General features: G+C 38.2%; 1 protein-coding gene across 5 annotated transcripts in view; it reads left to right on the top strand.

Annotated features, from left to right (window-relative positions):
* LOC117174165 overlaps positions 1-18879 on the top strand; it is a 325625-nt gene that overhangs the window by 200613 nt on the left and 106133 nt on the right. For all 5 annotated transcript variants that reach the window (XM_033362993.1, XM_033362991.1, XM_033362992.1 and 2 more), the window contains one exon: positions 4383-4738. In XM_033362993.1, the coding sequence (XP_033218884.1) occupies positions 4383-4738 (356 nt within the window). The remainder of the gene's footprint in view (positions 1-4382; positions 4739-18879) is intronic.

Raw genomic sequence — 18879 nt, 5'->3', positions numbered from 1 at the left:
AATACTTCAATTTAAATCATATGAAGTTATCACTTCTGCTAGGGGTCCCACGACGGCTCACGTGATTTTTGTTTTTTTTTTGCATTCGAAGCAAAATTGAGGAGGCCTATTATCACAAAATTTTTTAACATTCCTGGTTTATAGTCATACTCTTCTTATTAGTAAATAAAATCAATTCCTCCTCTCCACAGATTTAACTGAAAATTTTTTCCTCATACTCCTGTCCACAGGAATTAACATATCGAATTGAAAATTTGGGTTTTCAAGTAAAAGGTACTAAGGAAAGTTTATCAGTGGCTAAATGACAGTTATTCCAGAAAAATATCTCTATAAACATTTAGCAGTTGATAAACCTTTCTTAGCGTCTTTTATTTAATTCATAAAAAATTTTAATTCATACCTTATATCTTGCGGGCAGGATCAGATGGATTGGGAAAAAATGAGTCAGATAAGTATACTTTGAGGTTAGTATAAATTGGCTCTAAAGCCACGTTTAGTGAAAGTGTTGATGGTTTAGATTTTTTGTAGTTAGTTTATTTCTATGTAACCGATGGATTTCGGTCATAAAATGTCTGTGGGATTGCAGACCACCATAATCAGTAGATAAATTCCATATGCCAGGACCTTAAAGCTACAGTTGGTTAATTCAGTCCCGCTGTGCCTTACGATCAGAGACTGAGAGTGCATTCTGAGTGAGCCGAAAGTGATGCTATAAATGCGCTCTTCAGGAGATATATTCTGTGGGAGAAATGTAGCCTTAGGGCAGAAGTCATCCCTCCGCACACAATACGGGAAAAGATTCAAGCAGGCACGTAGGTGCCTGAACGAATCCTAAGAAGAGTATATCTTCAATGAACGAACTCTGTCTCCATTCCGACATGAAGGGGATCATTAGAGGATGAAAATACTAAAAAGATCGGATTTACTGAATCTTTATACGTTTTAAACTTTTAGGGTACTGAATCCTAAGAGGCAAACCCCTATACTGTTCTCAAGAGATCGATTTCTTATCTCTCTTTTCGTTGAATAAATCTTGTCTCATTTATTCTTGCAGCTTGTGTCGTTTGTGCACACATTGCTTATTTTTCATTTTTAATGTTTTTTACGAATAAGACAAAAAGTACTTATCCTATAAAAAAGTAAGTTATGACTTTGTAGATCTTTTGTAGGTCCATAATTTTTGTCGATTCGTCTCTTTTTCGTATCTTGCTTTGTTTGATCCCAAAATGTAGTTATTGCTTTTTCATTAGTTTTTGTGCGACCCAAACTGGATTTTTCGATTTTTCAACAAAATTAAACAAGTTATTAGGATAGTCTTTGTAGGGCCTTTAAAAAGTCACGTTTTTCTCCTTTTTACGGCTGGTCAGCGAACTCGATCTTTCTTTTTGGCCCCTCAAACTATATGCCAAAGTAAAAACCGAATCGATTAGTCTTTCGAAATATATCCGACGTTAAAAACCTTTTTCTGACTCAGGAGGCTCCAAAACGTCGACATTCAATGAAATCCGTGAAAGTTTGTTTTCAGATAAAACTAATACCTTCTCAATATGGATGAAAATGCAATAATGCATTACTTTTTGTGCGATCTAAATTTAAATTTTTAATTTTTTGTTAGGTGCGAATTATATAATTAATTTAAATAAATTAAGAGCACCTAACTTTTCCCTAATGAATATATAAGTTTATGTATTTTTTTGTACTAAAATAAATAATTAAAATGAACAGGGAAACGACAGTGAAGGCGCTACGCTGTTTGAGGCGCTCACTGTGACATACACAAAAAGAAACACATACACGAGACGCTAAGCTGTTTGAGGCCTTCGTGTATACACTTAAACGCACTATACTAGTATCCGACAAAGATTAATGACCAAGGACGAAAAGAACCTATAATAGAGAAAGAAAAAAAAATACATTAGCAAGAACTCGCATTAATATAGAAATAAAAAAGAGAAAAGGATGAAAAGGGATAATATTAAGAAATAAAAACTTTAATTTAATTCAGGCACTCTGAAGTAGGAATTCAAATCGATGTCATTTGCGATGTCATTTATCTACAAATTTATCAACAATACGAACTATAAACAACTAAATTAATCAAGGTACGATATCAATTTGTAGAAAAAAACAACCTTTTTTGAAAACTCGAATTGTACGCTTGAGTGATAAAAAAAATATTGGATAAGACTATAGAAAAATAATATGAAGGAAATGCCAAAAGAGTAATCATTTCGCAACTCTTTAAATTCTAGCAGTCTTTTACAAGGCACTCGTAGTTGCGAATTTAAGTTCCTTGAAATACAGTGCTCAGTGAGATTGTTAATGATGGATCATCGAATATTTGAAAACAGTGCGGTGGAGGAACACCGCCACCGATCGGGCGAGAGAATTGCAATTTGGCAAAATATGACCGAGTGCTCGCCCACAGGTGTTTGAGGGCCAAAAGCATTGCCTCTCCCATCCACTAAATCGGAGGTAACGGACAAATGGAAAAGCGAGTCAGTTTAATAATCGGTTCTGACCAGTATAAATAAAATACCATTTATAACGCGTATTGAATGAAGATTCTTTCTGGATGCAGTAATTGGTTATGTACCTGTATCGTTAAAATACACACACACACACACACACCATAATAACACCTTGTAGTTATAAAATTTATATATTCTGACTGTCTTAAATATTATATAAGAATATTTATAAGACAACAAATATGTATAACTTAGTTTAAATAACACAAATTGGGCTTACATGATTTTACTCAATCAACAAAATCCAAGCATTAAAAACTTCCTAAGCAACAAATTATAAAATCTTGATATTATAAGGTAAAAGAGAGACCCACAGATTGTCAATATCCTTGAAAAGGGGAATCATTAATTTTGGAAAACGTCGATTAATTTACTATTTATTAAATAAATATTTACTTAATAAATAAAAATTCCCGAACGTAACATTTTTTTTAACAGAAATCCAAAATTTGTTAAGATAATCTTGTAGGGCCTTGTTGGTCCGATCTCGAAAAACTTGAAAAAAACTGCATAATTGTTTCAAAAATAATAAAACAAGATGTTATGAAGTTATTTCCCATAATTTATTTGTTTCTATAGTATGCCTTCTTAATTATCGCTAATCATTCACACCCCTCAGTATATGTCAATATTTCAGATTTACTTTATTTTATTTATATTTCTGAACGTTACTTATTTTACATTATTCAATGTTTATATAAATATGAAAAAATTTCTATTTAATTTTAATTGTAATTAAATATTAATTATTCATGAAATTCCCCATTTATTAATATATTATATATAAAAAATTAATTAATAAATTAGTGCGAAATTATTAAATTTCTATAAAGTAGCTTTTATTCAGATTTCAGAAATAGAAACTCAGAGACTAAAATTATATTGCATCGACTGATAGTAAAGTTCGAAAGAGCTGAAACTAGGTTCTAAACCTAACTTTTGCGAATGGAAGTCCACTCCCTTAGAGATAGTTTAAAAGTATCTTCGGTAAAGTTCTCATCGAGAGTAAAACTATTAGCATTCTGGAGGTTTAGAGCTTTCAAAGATAGAATCGCGGGTACTTTTTTTTATCAGTATACGAAGTAAAGGACTGATCCTCTGTACCTGCTCTATTTGGGATTCAAAAGCTAACTAATTGCTGCCGCAACCCATCCGTTTCTGAGCTACTGAAAAGGAAGGAACATCTACTCGGGATGGGATCACTTTCTCTCTGCAGTATGGTAAACACATGCTAAACCTTTTTCCATGGAAAATATGTAATTCTTCCAAGAAAGAAAAGCAAGAAATAAAAGGAATGTATTTAGCTTAAATGTTTAGCTTGCCGGCCGCGGTAGCTGAGTAAAACGTCATTATTGTTGTAGTTAATAGAAATATTGAATGCAAACGATATTACGGATCATTTGTCAAATTATAAAAGTTGAAGGAGGCTACGAATCAACTTAAAATTGGTAGGACGCCTTAATGGAAACTTAAAAATAGCATACATTAAATATCATGCGATTCTCTTCTTTTTTTCGACCGTTATACAAAAGTTGAGCGTTGTCCTACAGAATTCACCCAAACTGGCCCGCTCTCCATAAGATTATATGTTAATTTTGATAACTTTTCTTCTCATAAACAAAATTCTGAAGTTTCAGAAAATTTGGCCAACATATTTTTTTGCATGTAACTTTAACTCACAAAGTTTGTACAAAATCTGATTATTATGAGTTTGAGGTCAAGTATCCTTAAACGATGAAGATGCTATTTTTTGGCGTTCTTGATTCTCATTTCAAAATTTAAAATGATCCGGGAATGTATAGAGTTTTTCGGGGAAAACACTAATGATTTATTTTGAATTTATTTCTGCAGGTCGAACGAAAACCTAAATATATTGCCCCATCATACAGTTCGTTACCCTAAAAGTCATTCGATATCGCCGCTAGCAATGGATCGTCAAAATGGATTTACAGACGGGGTGATTAAGAACAAGTCTAAAATTGAAACCTTTTTGCAAACGAGAAGTTCGATGAGTGTGTGTCAAGGGTTCTCGCGGGTAGACAAGGGAGTCTCACTCCACTCAGCGTTTCCTGAAATCAGTCCCATACACAGCAAATCACCAACGAAGTACAGTCTTGCCAGTGTGCATGTAGCCTCGCACAATCAGCAACATAGAGCATATTGTTCAACTATATCCAGTTCTTCACAAAAGGCTGCTGCTGATGAACGTGAGTAAAGTTTGAGTTAAAGTTGAGTTAAAGTTGCATAAGGCATACATGCAGTTGCATGTATTACTTCAAATTTAACAATTTTAGGTCAAAAACCTTCAGAGTACATTTTCGCGAGCAAAGTCACACCAATGTCAAAAAAAATTGAAAAGCACCTTCACAGGAACTAGGCTGCAAAGGAATTGAAAAAATGCTACCTTGCTAAGATTTTGAAGTGGATAGCAGTTATAATGTTCATTAGATTACCCAGTTGGTCTAGGGGAGACCTGATAATCTGAGAACCTCCATAAGTGCCCTATGTAAAATATTAATTTATTACTCAACGAAATTTTTTAAATAATAAAGACCTGAAATATCCCACATTGAGAAACACAGGTTATGACACAAGTTTTATGTGGATAAGAGTTGATATTGTTTCAATAAGAAACTGGTGCAGAATAGTATACGATTTCTCAACCGATAGGCTTTAATCGAAATATCCAAGCTTCTGAACATAAGATTTGTTACAAGTCTTGTAGCGATAAGATCTAACACAATTTTAATGAAAATATCATGATAGAAGAGTATAGATAGTGATCTATGAAATATGCTGATAAATTTCGATTCGTGAAATACGTTAGACTGAACGAGAAGGACTTTTATGAAATGTGCTAAAAGAATTTGATTTTTGTGAAAATTATTTTATTCTATTTGATAGGATTTCGATAAAGTATGCTTATGGAATTGTATTTAAATTCTTGATTTCCTTGGATAGAAAATGTATCAAATGCTACAATTTGCTACGCTTTTTTTATTAAAAATAATCCACTTTAACAATATATTGTTTGGATCAAATGAAGCTTAGACATGGCGTTACTGCACTAAATTGATAATAACACACTGATCGTTGAATCACGTATTTATGCTTTGAAATTATTTATCGCTTTACGTGTCTGCTAGAACCCGTCTTCACTCTTGTAGGCTCTAACATTTTTAAATAAAGTGATCTCGGATATAACACGCTAGAGCCGTATAGATGCACACAACTAACTTAAAAAAAAAAAGTAATTTCTTATCCCTGTTACCCATGTTGAGCACCATTTACCCGGATAGAGCTCCAAACCACCATCAAAATTTACCGTCAGAATCCCAGTTAGGCCAGGACATAGCACCCAAGTATAACATACAGCCCAGTTAAACCCGGGTAGAGGCTCATGTCCGAATCTTATGGGTTCTCAACAGGTCTAGTTTGGGTTCAGCCTGGATTAGAGCAATTGTTAGAAATAATCAGTCGACTGTGGGGAATCGATTTTTCTCTTAAATCGGCTTAAAAATTCGATCCTTTTAGAATGGGCTTAATGAGTTTTCTTTAGTTTTATTAAGAAAAAAGTTTTTAAAAGTTTTAATTGAAAGTTGTTAAGGTTTAATAGAGATTATAAGCTTTTATTTTAGATGTGCTAAATCTATCTCTTCATATCTCTTTTATTTTTAACTTTACATGTCGCTTATAAAACTTACCGCTGTCAACAAAGATTTATTTATTGATGAATTCACGGGCAGCGCCCTTTTAAAAAATTCGTAAAAATAAAGGTGATTCTGTATAAAATTATGTAATACAATTATCTTATTCTTAGCCGCATTTAATAGACATTCTTGAGCGCTTTGTGCAGTATGGGAAGGCAGGACCAAGCGGTATACCTAAGATTAACATCAATTTTTCATTAAAAAAAAAAAAATCGCACAATCGAGTTAGTGGCTTATTATTTCAATCTATCATAAAGATTTTATGAGTATTCAACTTTGAAGTGGTAGATTGCATATAGTCGATTATTTCTATTGTAAAAAAGTGCAATCATACTCCTTTGCCCCATAGGCGGGACAAAACGGCATGGACAGAAAAATACATAAAAAATATCAGTTTCAACTTGAAAAAATGATTTCTTTTTCTTTCTTTAGACAGTAAAGGTTTATTAGTGCTACAAAAAAGTATAAAAATTATTTCAATCGCCGCTGTCATCTACCAGCACAATCTCAAAGTACCTGGGTATGAACATTAAAACCCATAAAAAAAGGTAATGAATAAAAACACTTAATTAAATATGAAAATGAAAGGTAATGGTACGGGCTACAATGTAATAGTATAGCTTTTCACATACATATTTAGTTTTTCACATACACCTCCGCTCTCGAGTTCACATTCTACTTCATCAGAGTAACCGTCGCACAAGCTATCGAGAGTGAGTAGGGCATAGTGGTGGTGGAAATGAAACGCAGTGATTTCGGGCGTGCGTGAAATTTAATTTCAGCTAGTAAACTACTTTTGCTTACGTTGCTATTCAGTACATTATAAAAACAGCACAAGTCAGCATACAGAATCGTCGAGGTCAGTTTTGGAAGGTTAATCAGGGTACAATTACCATCATAATTATAATCACGTCTAGTCATTGCCATGGTCATTTGTCTTACTGCGAATTGTAGAAAGAATCAGTCGCAATAAATTAAACTCAACAATTAATTCGGCAAAAGGGTAAATGGTGAATTTTTGCCCGTTAAAATCGACCATCAGTAAATGGCCCATACATTTCTTTAAAAGAAAAGCTATTCTAAACTTATCAAAAAATCATATGACTATAATTGGTTTGAAGTGTAGGGCCCCAGCCACTAGCAGTTATTGGTTACGACGATTCCGAAACTATTGACGCCAGTGAGAAGTTTAAATTGTCTCATTTTGATTTATTGGTATATATAAGGATTCTGAAAATCCTATAAAGTCGGTTAAAACTCAAGGGGTGGGTTTTTCATAACCTAAATAAATTAGTTGGCACATTTTTAAACAAAAGCAGGTAATTTTTTTCAATTAACACAGGGTGTCCCAGACTCAAGTGTCTCGACTTCTATAGCTGTATATAAAAAAAAGAAGTCAAAAATACTTTTTCAAAAATCAGTTACAGTTTTAGTTTTTGAGTTATAAAATATTTAGGTTGGACAAATCAGAAGCGCAGTATAAATAAACACACATGCGTAAGTCTGTTTATACGACTGTTTATAGCACTCATCTGATTGGTCCAGATTAAATATTTTATAACTCAAAAACTAAAACTGTAACTAATTTTTGGAAAAGGAATTTTCTATTTATTTTTTTCTATTTTGATACAGGCATATAAGTCCGAACTCTTGAGTCTGAAACACTCTCCGTGTGTGTGTGTGTGTGTATGTATATATAAATGATTTAATGTCCTTGTCCTACTAGTCTCACCAGACAAATCATATTGTCTCTGTCGAACTCCAGGGCAAACCTCCAGTAAGCCGCCATATTGTGCAAGGTGTGTCAAAATGTTACTTACGGCACGATGAGAGAGATAACCTGAACCCCAATCGTCGGACATCAATAAGACTTCTTAAAAGTGCATTTCTGGGGTTTACGGACATTAATTTTAAGAGGTGTTTTTGATGGCTAGGGATCCATTTATTTCGTAGGGGACAAGCGTGGTGCTCGTAGAGCTGTATGATGAGAGGGAAGAGAAAAGGGTGTCTGCAGAGGCTGTGAAGCGTGGAATAGAGCAAAGGAAAGTAAAAATTGAGGCGGTAAGAGGTAACGGTCTAGAGAGACATCTGTAGGTTGAAGTAGAGTATTTTTTTGCATGTAGGTGTCCCAGTTACAGACGGACGAGCGGGAGTTTCAGCGAGAGTCTTGGCAGTGCTGGTAGTGAATTCGACGGACAGTAAGTTTCCCACAAGATACGACGGACAGCTGTGCTGCCCAGGTGTCGCGTGGCGCGTCCAGGAGAAGGAAAAAGTGGAACTAGGGAAGCGAGAATGCGAAGGAGAGAGTGAGCAACGCAAGGTAGGGGGAAGGGGATCTCTCGAAGAGGAAAAGAGACAGCAAAGAGAGTCCGGAGAAAAGCTTGCTAGAGATTCCGTTTAAAAGAAGCATACGGACACGTAGGTCACCCCCACCCTCTTAAAAATGGATTGGCAGACGAAGAAGGAGGCTCTCGTGGTGCTGAAAGGCGAGGTCAGAGGGTTAACGAAAGACGTAAGGTGGGCTATGGAGCAGATAGAAAATATGAAGAAGAACCTGAGGGTAAGAGAGGAGGAATGGGAAAAGGAGGTAAAAATGAAGCAGGTAGAAGAAGAGATTAGGGTGTGGAAGGAAAGGTCGAAAAAAGGCCTGAGAAGGTGGAGGGCATGTCGGCAATGGAAGTAGTTGACAAGGGGGATGACGAGAAGAAAGGTATTGGGGAGAGGGTGGAGAATATGATAGAAGAGAAATTGTGAGAGCGTAAGAAAGAAAACGAGGAGAGAGCGGACAGGGAAAGGATAAGGGCAATGGAGTTGAGAATAAAGAGAATAGAGAAGGTAGATAGAAATAATATTCTAATGCGAGGATTGAAGCTGAAGAGCGAGGGAAAAAGAGAAGGGGTAAAAACGCTGCTACATAGCGTAGGCTGGGTTAAAGGCAAGTTAGGTAAAGTTAGACTGGAGAGGATAACGGAGAATAGAGTGTCGGCTGTGTAATTGGAAAGCTGGGAAGAAAAGTTGGGGGTAATGTGAAAAAAAAATAGAATAAAGGATAAGCAAGTTTTCATCGATCAGGATATGAAGATGAAGGTAAGGGATTTTCAAAGAATGCTAAACGACAGGGCTTGGAGGGAGAGAACTGAAGGTAGAGTGGCGAGGTAGGGAGCGGAAACATAAAAGTAAATGAGAAAATATTGGTATGGGACGAGGAGAAGGAGATGTTGAAGGAAGGGCAGGAGAATCCATTTCGTAACAAGCAGGTGGTGGGGGTTGAGCAGGGTGGCTGGGTGGTAAAGGTGCTGTACTGGAACGTAGCAGGAGTATAGAAGAAAAATGAGGATTTCCGGAGGTATATTCAGGAATCTGATGTGGTGCGACTGGTAGAGACGTGGGTAGAGAGAAAGGAATGGGGTGGAGTAGAGCCAAATTTTCCAAGAGGGTATAAGTGGAGGCTCCAGCAGGCGGTCACAGTGAAAAGAAAAGGAAGGGCTAGTGGGGGAATTGTGACAGGGGTTCGGGTTGGATTAGAAAAAGTTCGTGGAGAGGGTGAAGGCGTGCAAATGAGTGCAGTCAAGATGAGAGAGGTAACATGTAAGTTTGTGACGGTATAGAATAGTAATGGGATGGAAATCATTATTGAAAGGGTGGAAGACTTACAAGGAGAGAGAGAGAGAGAGAGAGAGGAGGGTATGGTGGTTCTGGGATTGGGGGGCTTTAATGCGATTATTGGAGGGGAGAGGGCCTTTACTAGAAAGGGGAGAGCTTCGAAAGGAAATTGAAGGATATGATAATAAATAAAGAAGGGGAGATTCTAAGAGACTGGATGGAGGATAGACGCTGGGGAGTGGCGAATGGTATGCTAACAGGGGACGAAGAGGCAGAATACACGTAAGTCAGTAAGGTAGGGGTATCGGTGATAAGACTATTGAGACAATATGCAAAGGTGGGAGGAGACAGAGAAATTCGCAGTGGAAGAGAGGGTAGAATCAGACCATCAGCCACTAAGTTTGTGGATAAAAAGAGATGGTGGCGGAAGTCAAAGTGGACAGGAAGGGTCGTTAGGGGAGAGGCTAACATGGACGAGGTAGGCGATAGAGAAGTATAAACAGCAGTTGGGTAAACTAAGCTTTGAGGAGGAGTTAGTGCTAGAGATATAGGAGGATTTGAAAGAGAAAGTAAAAGGATGTGTGCAAAAGAAGGTATTTAGGAAGAAGAAGAAAGGAATGATGAAGCCGTGGTGGGATAGGATGTTACGGCGACCCTGTGAGAATTGACAAATTTAATATTTGATAGCCTGTTCTCATAGAATCTACGTACGCGTTTTCTTTCAGTTCAGTGGCCGAGATTGCTGTTCTAGCCCCGCAGACCCATATTTAATACCCATCATTTAATAGTTTCAAACTGATAAGTTTAGAATTTATTAGGTTGAAACTGAAAGATTCCCACGAAGAAATAAGCGGGGGCTATCTAGCTTTAAGTTTATTCCAGTAGCATTAAGTGACTTATTTTAAGTGTCGCTATCGACACTTCGTGACCACCAGACCCAATGTTTTTAACTGGAATGAGTGCAGTGTCACCTTACGTTCGTGTAGAGTTCAAACTACTAACCCGTTAGTGCTCTTTCTCTCTCTCTCTGCCCTTTGTCCTGTCTATCGTCAAACCAGAAGAAATAATCATCATTTGAAACCTAGTTACAATTCCAGAAAAAGCAGCAAGTGCGGTATTGCGAGAGGAGGAAGTTCACGAATCCACCAAAATTTAAAATAGTCAAACTAACGAGAGTTAGTTTGGTCAATTGTTCCTCCAAAATTACCCCGATCAAAATCAATGAATAAATTTACAATTTATTTAAGCTAGTTCGATACAGCTGAAAAGGAAGTACAGGAAGTGGAAGAAAGAAACTGCAAAAAGAGAGGAGTACGTAGAAATGAGGAAGGAGTTTAGGTTGATGTGTTAGCAGAAAGAGCAGAAAAAGGATAAAGATCTGGATGTGGGGTTCAGAAGTGTTGTGACAGAAGGGGATGTGTGGAAGATAATTAATAGGTTTAGGAAACGTAGGGTGGAAATAAGTGAGAAGATAGGGAGTGAGGAATGGAGGGAATTTTTTAAATATTCATTTCAGGGATCAGATTTACGGATGAGAGATGACGGGATTAGAAGAACGAGGGAGGTAGATGGAGAGGAGCTGAATGACTTGGAGATAGAGAAGCAGATAAGGAAATTAAAAAGGTCTAAGGCAGCAGGGCTGACGCGGTAGAGAATAAAGCGTGGCTATTTGGCACACAAGAGGTAAGGGTGAGGCTAAAGGGGGTAGTGAAAAATGTATGGAGGGGGAACGGCTTCCCCAGAGAGTGGAGGAAGGGGCTGATCTTACCACTGGATAAAAAAGGGAATAGGAACAGGCAGGAAAATTATAGTGTAATTACGCTAATGAATACGGCGTACGAATTATACGTGATGGTGTTGGCAGATAGGCTGCGAAAGAAAGGTTGAGAGGAAAGGAATAATGCCGGACACGCAGGCGGTTTTACGGCGGGAAAAAATATTATCGACAATATTTGCGTCTTGCAGCACGTGGTGGATAGAGAATTCGCTAAAAAGGATGCGAAAGTGTTCCTTGTTTTTGTAGATCTGAAAGGCGATAGGGGGTTGAGGAGAGAGTCCGCTTAGCCTAACGCTTTTGGCAATTATAATCGCGGAAATGGAAAGTAAGCTAGCGGCCAGATCTTGTTCGTGTGTGTGTGTGTGTGTGTGTGTGTGTGTGTTTGTGTGAATTAAAGGTATACAGTTGTATATGAAGTAAAGCATAAAATTCCAGATTAAAAATCATACCATTTATTTAAAAATAAACCTACTCTACTCTTTTCATATTTAGTCCCTATCATCTAACTAATATTAAATCACTTATCTCTTCAAATATTGCTGGATCTCTATGGGATATATGGTACGTGCATCTTAATTTGGTTCCTCAACGGAAACTGCATAAAATGAAAAGTGATTCATCTCTTCTATACGATTTTATATAAATTACAAACTTAATTTATTTTATTTTCTCTAAACTAATTATTCTCGTTAGATTACGAATACTCATAAGATCTCCTAGATATTTAATCACTCTTTCTTATAATAAAAATAGCTGTCTTATTTTTTAAATAGAAATTATTCGTTTAACTAACCTTCTGGGCTAAGGAGTCCGTCGCTTTTAGAGAAATCAATGACCTGAAGATATTTGGTACTACTGACAGTGAGGATTACGGTGAAAAAAGGAAAATCTTTCAATTCTTGTATTCAACCGCACTTGCCGTTTCACGTTTAGAATATCTCCTTAAAACTATTATGATACACATTGGGTCATTAGACTGAAACACTGCCTTAAGGATTATGCACTCTAAGGTATCAGAAATAAAGATTTGAAGCACCTGGAGCGGTAGAATGTTTCAAGGGGTTTCAAAAAGATTCAATTTCGAGTAAAAGGGGACCTTTTTCTTGTATCTAAATTTTCACCGAGAACTATTCGTTTTGCCTGGCATTCAGGCTTAGCTGCTTTCTTAACACATTTCCAGCGTATTTGCACTCTTCCTCTTATAAGAAGCTAAGATGAATGAGCGGTCGTAAATTATACTGTACAACTTCTTGGATCCAATGACAGGAAATTTACCCTGGTCGTTTCGTCTGGAGTTCCACTGTAATTTTCACAAAATCAAATCATCTGAGTTGTGCCTCTAGCATTCGCTTCCACACAATTGTCTTTATATTTAGGAGGTCTAACCTCTTAAAGAGATATTGTCGCCAAATAAAATTCTATAACGCCTTGAGAAAAATAGCTTGATTTGTCGTGCAGCAATGCAAAGGCACTTTTCAAAGGAGTAAGCTTTTTAGCGACAGGTTTCAAAGGAATTTACGCTTGTCCTCTCCTTAAAGGAAAGCTCTTTTTATTGAAAAATAGTGAAGTTAGAATTTCTTCTAAGTTCACTAGATCTCAATCTTAGAAGAAAGAAGACTCTTCTATGGAGACTCTGCGAGGTGCTCTGCAAAATCCAACTTCCCGTTTTGCGCCGTGCGGTTCTTTTAATGAATCGCGCCCTTCTATCGTCTTCCACGAAACGTGAGACAATGTATAGTGGCAGGCCTTGGAGTCTGGGCTCTTATCTAGCTCCTGCGATGATGCAATTTTTATGTATATCTTCGCAGGATTCTGACGTTTTGCCTGTGCGCAGGCTCTATGACGCAAGCTACGTAACTCTTAAGACTTAAATAAACATATAGTATCTACAATAAGGTAGTTAGAAGATAAGAGAAAATATCAACTATACATATAAAGAAGTCATGCTCATCGGTAGACATAACTATAATATTACAATATAATTTTAAAAAATTTCATTTCGATAAATTGCCAGTTTTCATGGAAAATTTCAACTTTCTATTATCCTCCTTGTTCTTCTGGCTTAGGTTGCTGAATGGGTTTCTGCTAAATTTTTGATTGCTTACGATAAGCGGCCAATCGCTTCCTGGTGTCCATGTGTAATTTCATGCATTTATGATCACACTAGTCTCTCCTTGAACCTGTTTGTAGTCACCTTCTTCTTGTAATCTGCTTAAAACGTGAGCCGTAACGTTCTGCATCCCCGGTCTATACTCCACTTTTATTAGATAATCTTGGAATGCCAAAATCCCTCTCGTAAGTCGCGGATTTACGAATGTGCAAGTCTTTAAAAAGGTGAGGGCGAGGTGATCCGTCCGGTTAATGATTTCAGCTCCATGAAGATATGTCCGGAATTTTTCTAGAGCCCACACAAACGATTACCGATCTTTTTCCTTTGTGAAATATATGAGCTCGAGATCGTTTAATGTTCGACTCACTAAAGTAATTATCTCTTTCTCTCGTTTTTCGTTCAGTTGATACAAGACTGCACCAAGGGCGTAGTTGCTTGCATCTGTCTCTTAATAATAAATCTTTGTGGCTTCCGGAAGGTAAAGTATTATCGGCTCTCCGAACAGTTTTTTCGCGCGCTGGAAACTTTTCTCAGCTTCTTTATTACAATCCCATTGCGCACCATTTTTAATTAATTTTAATAAGAATATCGTTTCAGCTGCATGTTTGTCGCTAAACTTTGAATAAAAATAAATTAATCCTAAGAATTCCCTGAGCCGTTTCGCATTTCTTGGCGTTTGGAAGTCTTGGATACTTTAAATTTTTTCTGGGTCTGGTTTTATTCCGCCTGTGTTAAGAATAAAATCCAGAAATTTTGTTTCTTCACGAAAAAAATGGGCTTTTGCAAATTTAGTGGGAAGTTACTTTCATCGAGTCTTCGCACAATTTCTTATATGTATGTGAGATGTTGCTGGCGATTTTCCGAGTTAATTGAAGTATCATCCACGATTGGATATGTTCGCCCATGCCTACGCGGGATCGAGTCCTCTTACAAGTGCAGCGGTACTAGTTTTCAGGCCGAAAACTTGTAGCTACGACTGCCTTACTGAAATACCGTGTACTGGCGTGAGCTTGGGACGTGTGCAAGCAGCTTGTCATGTCAAGATTTGTCATTATATTCATACCTTCACAGTTCTGGAACAATACCACAACAGACTCAGGACATTCCCAGTCTTCAATGAAAATATTGTTTAATTTTCTGGCATCCAAGCATAGATATGGGATTTATGTAGAGGCTTCTAGAGCGCTGCATGATGCCCATACATAACATTTTCTCGATTTCTTGATCCACTTTTTCACGATGCGGGATATGTCCAGAGAATTGTTCCAAGCTGTACTCGATCTTGATTGGTGAGATTTTCACACTTAGAAAGTTTTTCTTCTATTTCCTTCCATTCTGAGACGATAAAAGAACTTCAATTTCTGTATTCTGATTGTCGATTTCCTTTAAGTCCAGTGTGTCATCCATGACTGGTTCGAGGTGAGTTAGATCGTATTGCCTCTCTAAACCATTTTTATCTTCGTCCTGTAGGATTCTTATGGCCAGCTTCCTGTTTAAATAAGGGAAGGTGAGCGTCCATTTATCTAAATCTATCTGCGTTTTGTATTTAGCTAACATGTCAATTCTAATTATGCATCTTTTCATAAGTCGAGGTACTACGAGAAATGCTATGTGAATTGCAATGTTAGGAAGTTGTACGTTAGCGTAACTTTATTTATTTAAGCGTACCGCTTTCCACACTATTTGACCAGCTACGGCCACGCCTGATAGAGGTAGACTAGGATATTTATCGAAGCGCTCTTTATTATTTTTTAAGAATTTTTCAAATATACATGTAACTTTGCGCCCGTGTCAATTAACGCTTTCGTTATTATTCCGGCAACTTGGAAATTAGCCATGAAATATTTTGAGAGTGCCATGGGCAGGACTCCTTTGTCTTCTTACATGAACTTTTCTCTGGTGGCGGTCAAAATATTTTTTTGTAGGAGTTATTCGCAGGTGCCAGGGCAATAATTTTGTTCGCATATACTAACGTGGCCACTCCTTTTTTTCCGTCTCCCAGGATTCATCTTCAGGCAGGCAGCTGATTGTTTCCGAGTCATGATTGGTTTCGAGTTCAAGGTTTTGAACTCTGTAGGAGGGCTGATTCGGCTGTTGCCGCTACGAGTTACCTTCCATCGGGCCTTTTTTCCCCCCTTGTGTGGCGCCACGTCGCGGCCCCGCGTTGTTATTGGTCCGTTGTGCATTCTGAGCGGGTTGCGTTTCGGTCTAGCATCCATGATGTACCTGGCCGCTGTCATGTGGCCATACATAGCCATTGTTTAAACTCGGCGCTCGCCATGGATTTTATGGATGGTGCTCGTTTTCACGACGAAGCGCGGTTCTACATCGCCACTCTCGCCCTTTTGTTCGGCCGGTGTTGGTGCTTCTTATTTTGTTGAATTGCTCAAGTAATTCGATTAGCTGTTAGAATTTGTTGATGCCACGTCCCAATATAGAATATTTTATTTCATTGCTATAGTTGCGGACTAACTTCTGAATAACTTCGGCTTCATCAGACGTTGGGGTTAATTCGTTCACATGAACGAACATTTTTGTCACATATTCTGCCTGTGAACGATCCTTATTTTGTTCGTAAAACCCAAACTCGAGCTTTTTTTTTTGTATTCGCCTATTATTCACTGAATTCGTGATTCACTCTTTCCACGATTTCATTATTGTATACTGCTGATGAAACGAATAGTCTAAAGATTTACTTAATAACACGTATTACATGGTAATTTCGAGGAGGGTAGTAGGAACAGGATGCTAAGAATGGGGTTGAGACAAATGAAAACAATATACCTTTAGCAGTAAAGTTGGGATTTATTTAATCTTACGGTGAGCAGGTCGCGTCAAGGGCGAAGAAACGGCGAGGATAATGTCGAGCGGCCAAGGGGTGGAGGCCCAGAGACCTCTCTAGGCGTGGAGCTGGCTCGTAGAAACGTTCTCTCCAGGAGTCGATCGGAAGACGAGATGGTGGAGAGCGAGGTGGTAAGCGCAGTAAAAAAACTAATCAGTATGCATGCACTCACGACAAAACAAGTCAAGTCGGCAAGAGTTACGCAAGAACTGGCAGATCGGCCGGCCGATGCCCGAGGCCTCGGGAGCCCTCGGGCGGTTTCGCCTTATCTCGGACACCAACTGACAAGCCTTTAGCAGGAGGCAGCGCTGAGTTACTTACTTTAAGTAACAGTTCTGTAACACCTCCCCCCTCCCCGCAGGGTTTTGGGTGTATGTCCGAAATTTCTTCTAGTTCTTTGTTCAGCTCCGCTAACGTCTTATCGCCTATGATAATTTCTATTTCGTAGTCGTCAATTTCAATTTTCAGTAGGTTTTGTATTTCACCGCTTATTTGTTGCCAACCTCCTTGTGTGTAGAATTTTTTGTTTTGTTCCTGGAGTTGTAAAATTTTTCTGTACCTATGCGGTCTATTGATATAAAAGGTGTCATGTAATGAAACTAGAATCAAACCGAAGGGCCAATGACAAAACCACCGAACGCGTCTTCGGGTTGCGGATAGTGAGTCCCTGTACCAACGGTTTCTGCTAAATATGGTTACAAAAAGGAATAGGCAGTCGCGGACAATTGTCCAGGGGTGGTACAAAAAAAATGAACCCCCAATCGGAGGTATGAAACCCGTGCCGAAAGCTGAATGGCACCTGTGTGAGATGTCTAGAACGGTGACTCTGGGATAACGAGCGACCTCTCAGAGTACGTAGCCTTATCCTTGCATGCGGGGCTCTACAAGGATGGACGAACTTCTTTCCCTAGCTTCTCCTGGGAACAACAATGACAACACCAAACATACTTGTAGTAAGTTCGGTTCAAACAATAGAACGCGCAGGGCTACCGACAATGGGTCGGCCACCAATGCCGACCACTCTCGAGCTGGGGCAGCCAATGAAAATGGACTCAATGCGATGGATCGACGGAATCTCGGGACTTTTAGGTGGACAAAACGACTAAATCGCGACTTATTACAGTGCTTTGATGCAAGTGTGGTCCAGGAACGGGGTTACATGGCATGACTGCATGCTCCGTGGTGCGAGAAACACCCAGAGCTATCGCACTTTTCCATCAACGTCTGAGAAACCATGCCGAACTACTCCAAAAAAGGGGCTATGTAAGCGGAACGCCTACTCTACGACAGCTAGAACAAGCTGGCAACAGAGAAAGAAGGGCGACACTAAGACCAACCGCGGGCAGGAATCCGATCGAGGAATAGAGATGCTTCATGACCTGGAAAAACATCATCACCCAGGTTTCTCTCAAGCCTAAAAATCTGGGTGAAATGGATGACGAGCTTCGTGGACATTTTTCCGAAGAATCCGACCTCTGGACTGTTAAATGTTGTGTGTATAATGCAGCGAGAGCTTTGGCTGATGCGAACCGTTAAAACCAACGGTTGATCATAAGATCAAAAGACGAATGCATCAACTCGCTATAAAGATAGGCTGGGTAAGATAGTACGCGTTCCGCATTCAGTGTGTGATTGACTACATCATATCTGGCAGTAATTTTACCACCAAGAAATTGTCTTTGTCACTTTTGGTCTTGTGTAAAAGAGGTTCTTAAGAGGGCCAGGGACACCCGTGGGATTCGAAGTTGAGTGTGGGAGAGAGACAGAAATACGATCAGCACGCCCCAATGGGTGGAGCTTCTGAATGAAAAAAAAAAATTCGACCGCCAATCACAGTTAGAATATTTTCAGAATAAAAGGGTACACAGTAAAAAAAAATGTGAAAAAATTGCCTGCGAGAAAGTAATATTCAGGGGACCGTCAGTCAGGTTCAGGCATTGTCTGTAAACCGATACCCTTGCAGCTGGTGGTAGTTTGTTAAGCGGACGGTTTTTAGCCTCGCGAGACCCTCCCATTGTTTGAGATTACACACAGCGAAGAAAAATCAGAATCTTGTACAATATTAATTAATTAAATTTTAATGTACTGCCTTAGCTTCGTCATATTATTATAAGTAAATCAAAAGAAGATTGAAAAAAAATCGGTCAATATTTTCAATGTTAGTTGATCTTTAAGCTTTATCTTCCTAACTCGTTTACCAATCCAGGCATTCCACATAAGTTATAATTATTATCAAGGGTTTTATATACCTATTGTTACATGTCTATTGTTTTGTAAATTTGTGAAATAATAATTAATTATGCTAT

Source organism: Belonocnema kinseyi, chromosome 6 (assembly GCF_010883055.1).
Source record: "Belonocnema kinseyi isolate 2016_QV_RU_SX_M_011 chromosome 6, B_treatae_v1, whole genome shotgun sequence".
Taxonomy (NCBI): Eukaryota; Metazoa; Arthropoda; class Insecta; order Hymenoptera; family Cynipidae; genus Belonocnema; species Belonocnema kinseyi.
Note: the sequence above shows the minus strand (reverse complement) of the source record. Positions and strands in the feature narration are given on the sequence as shown.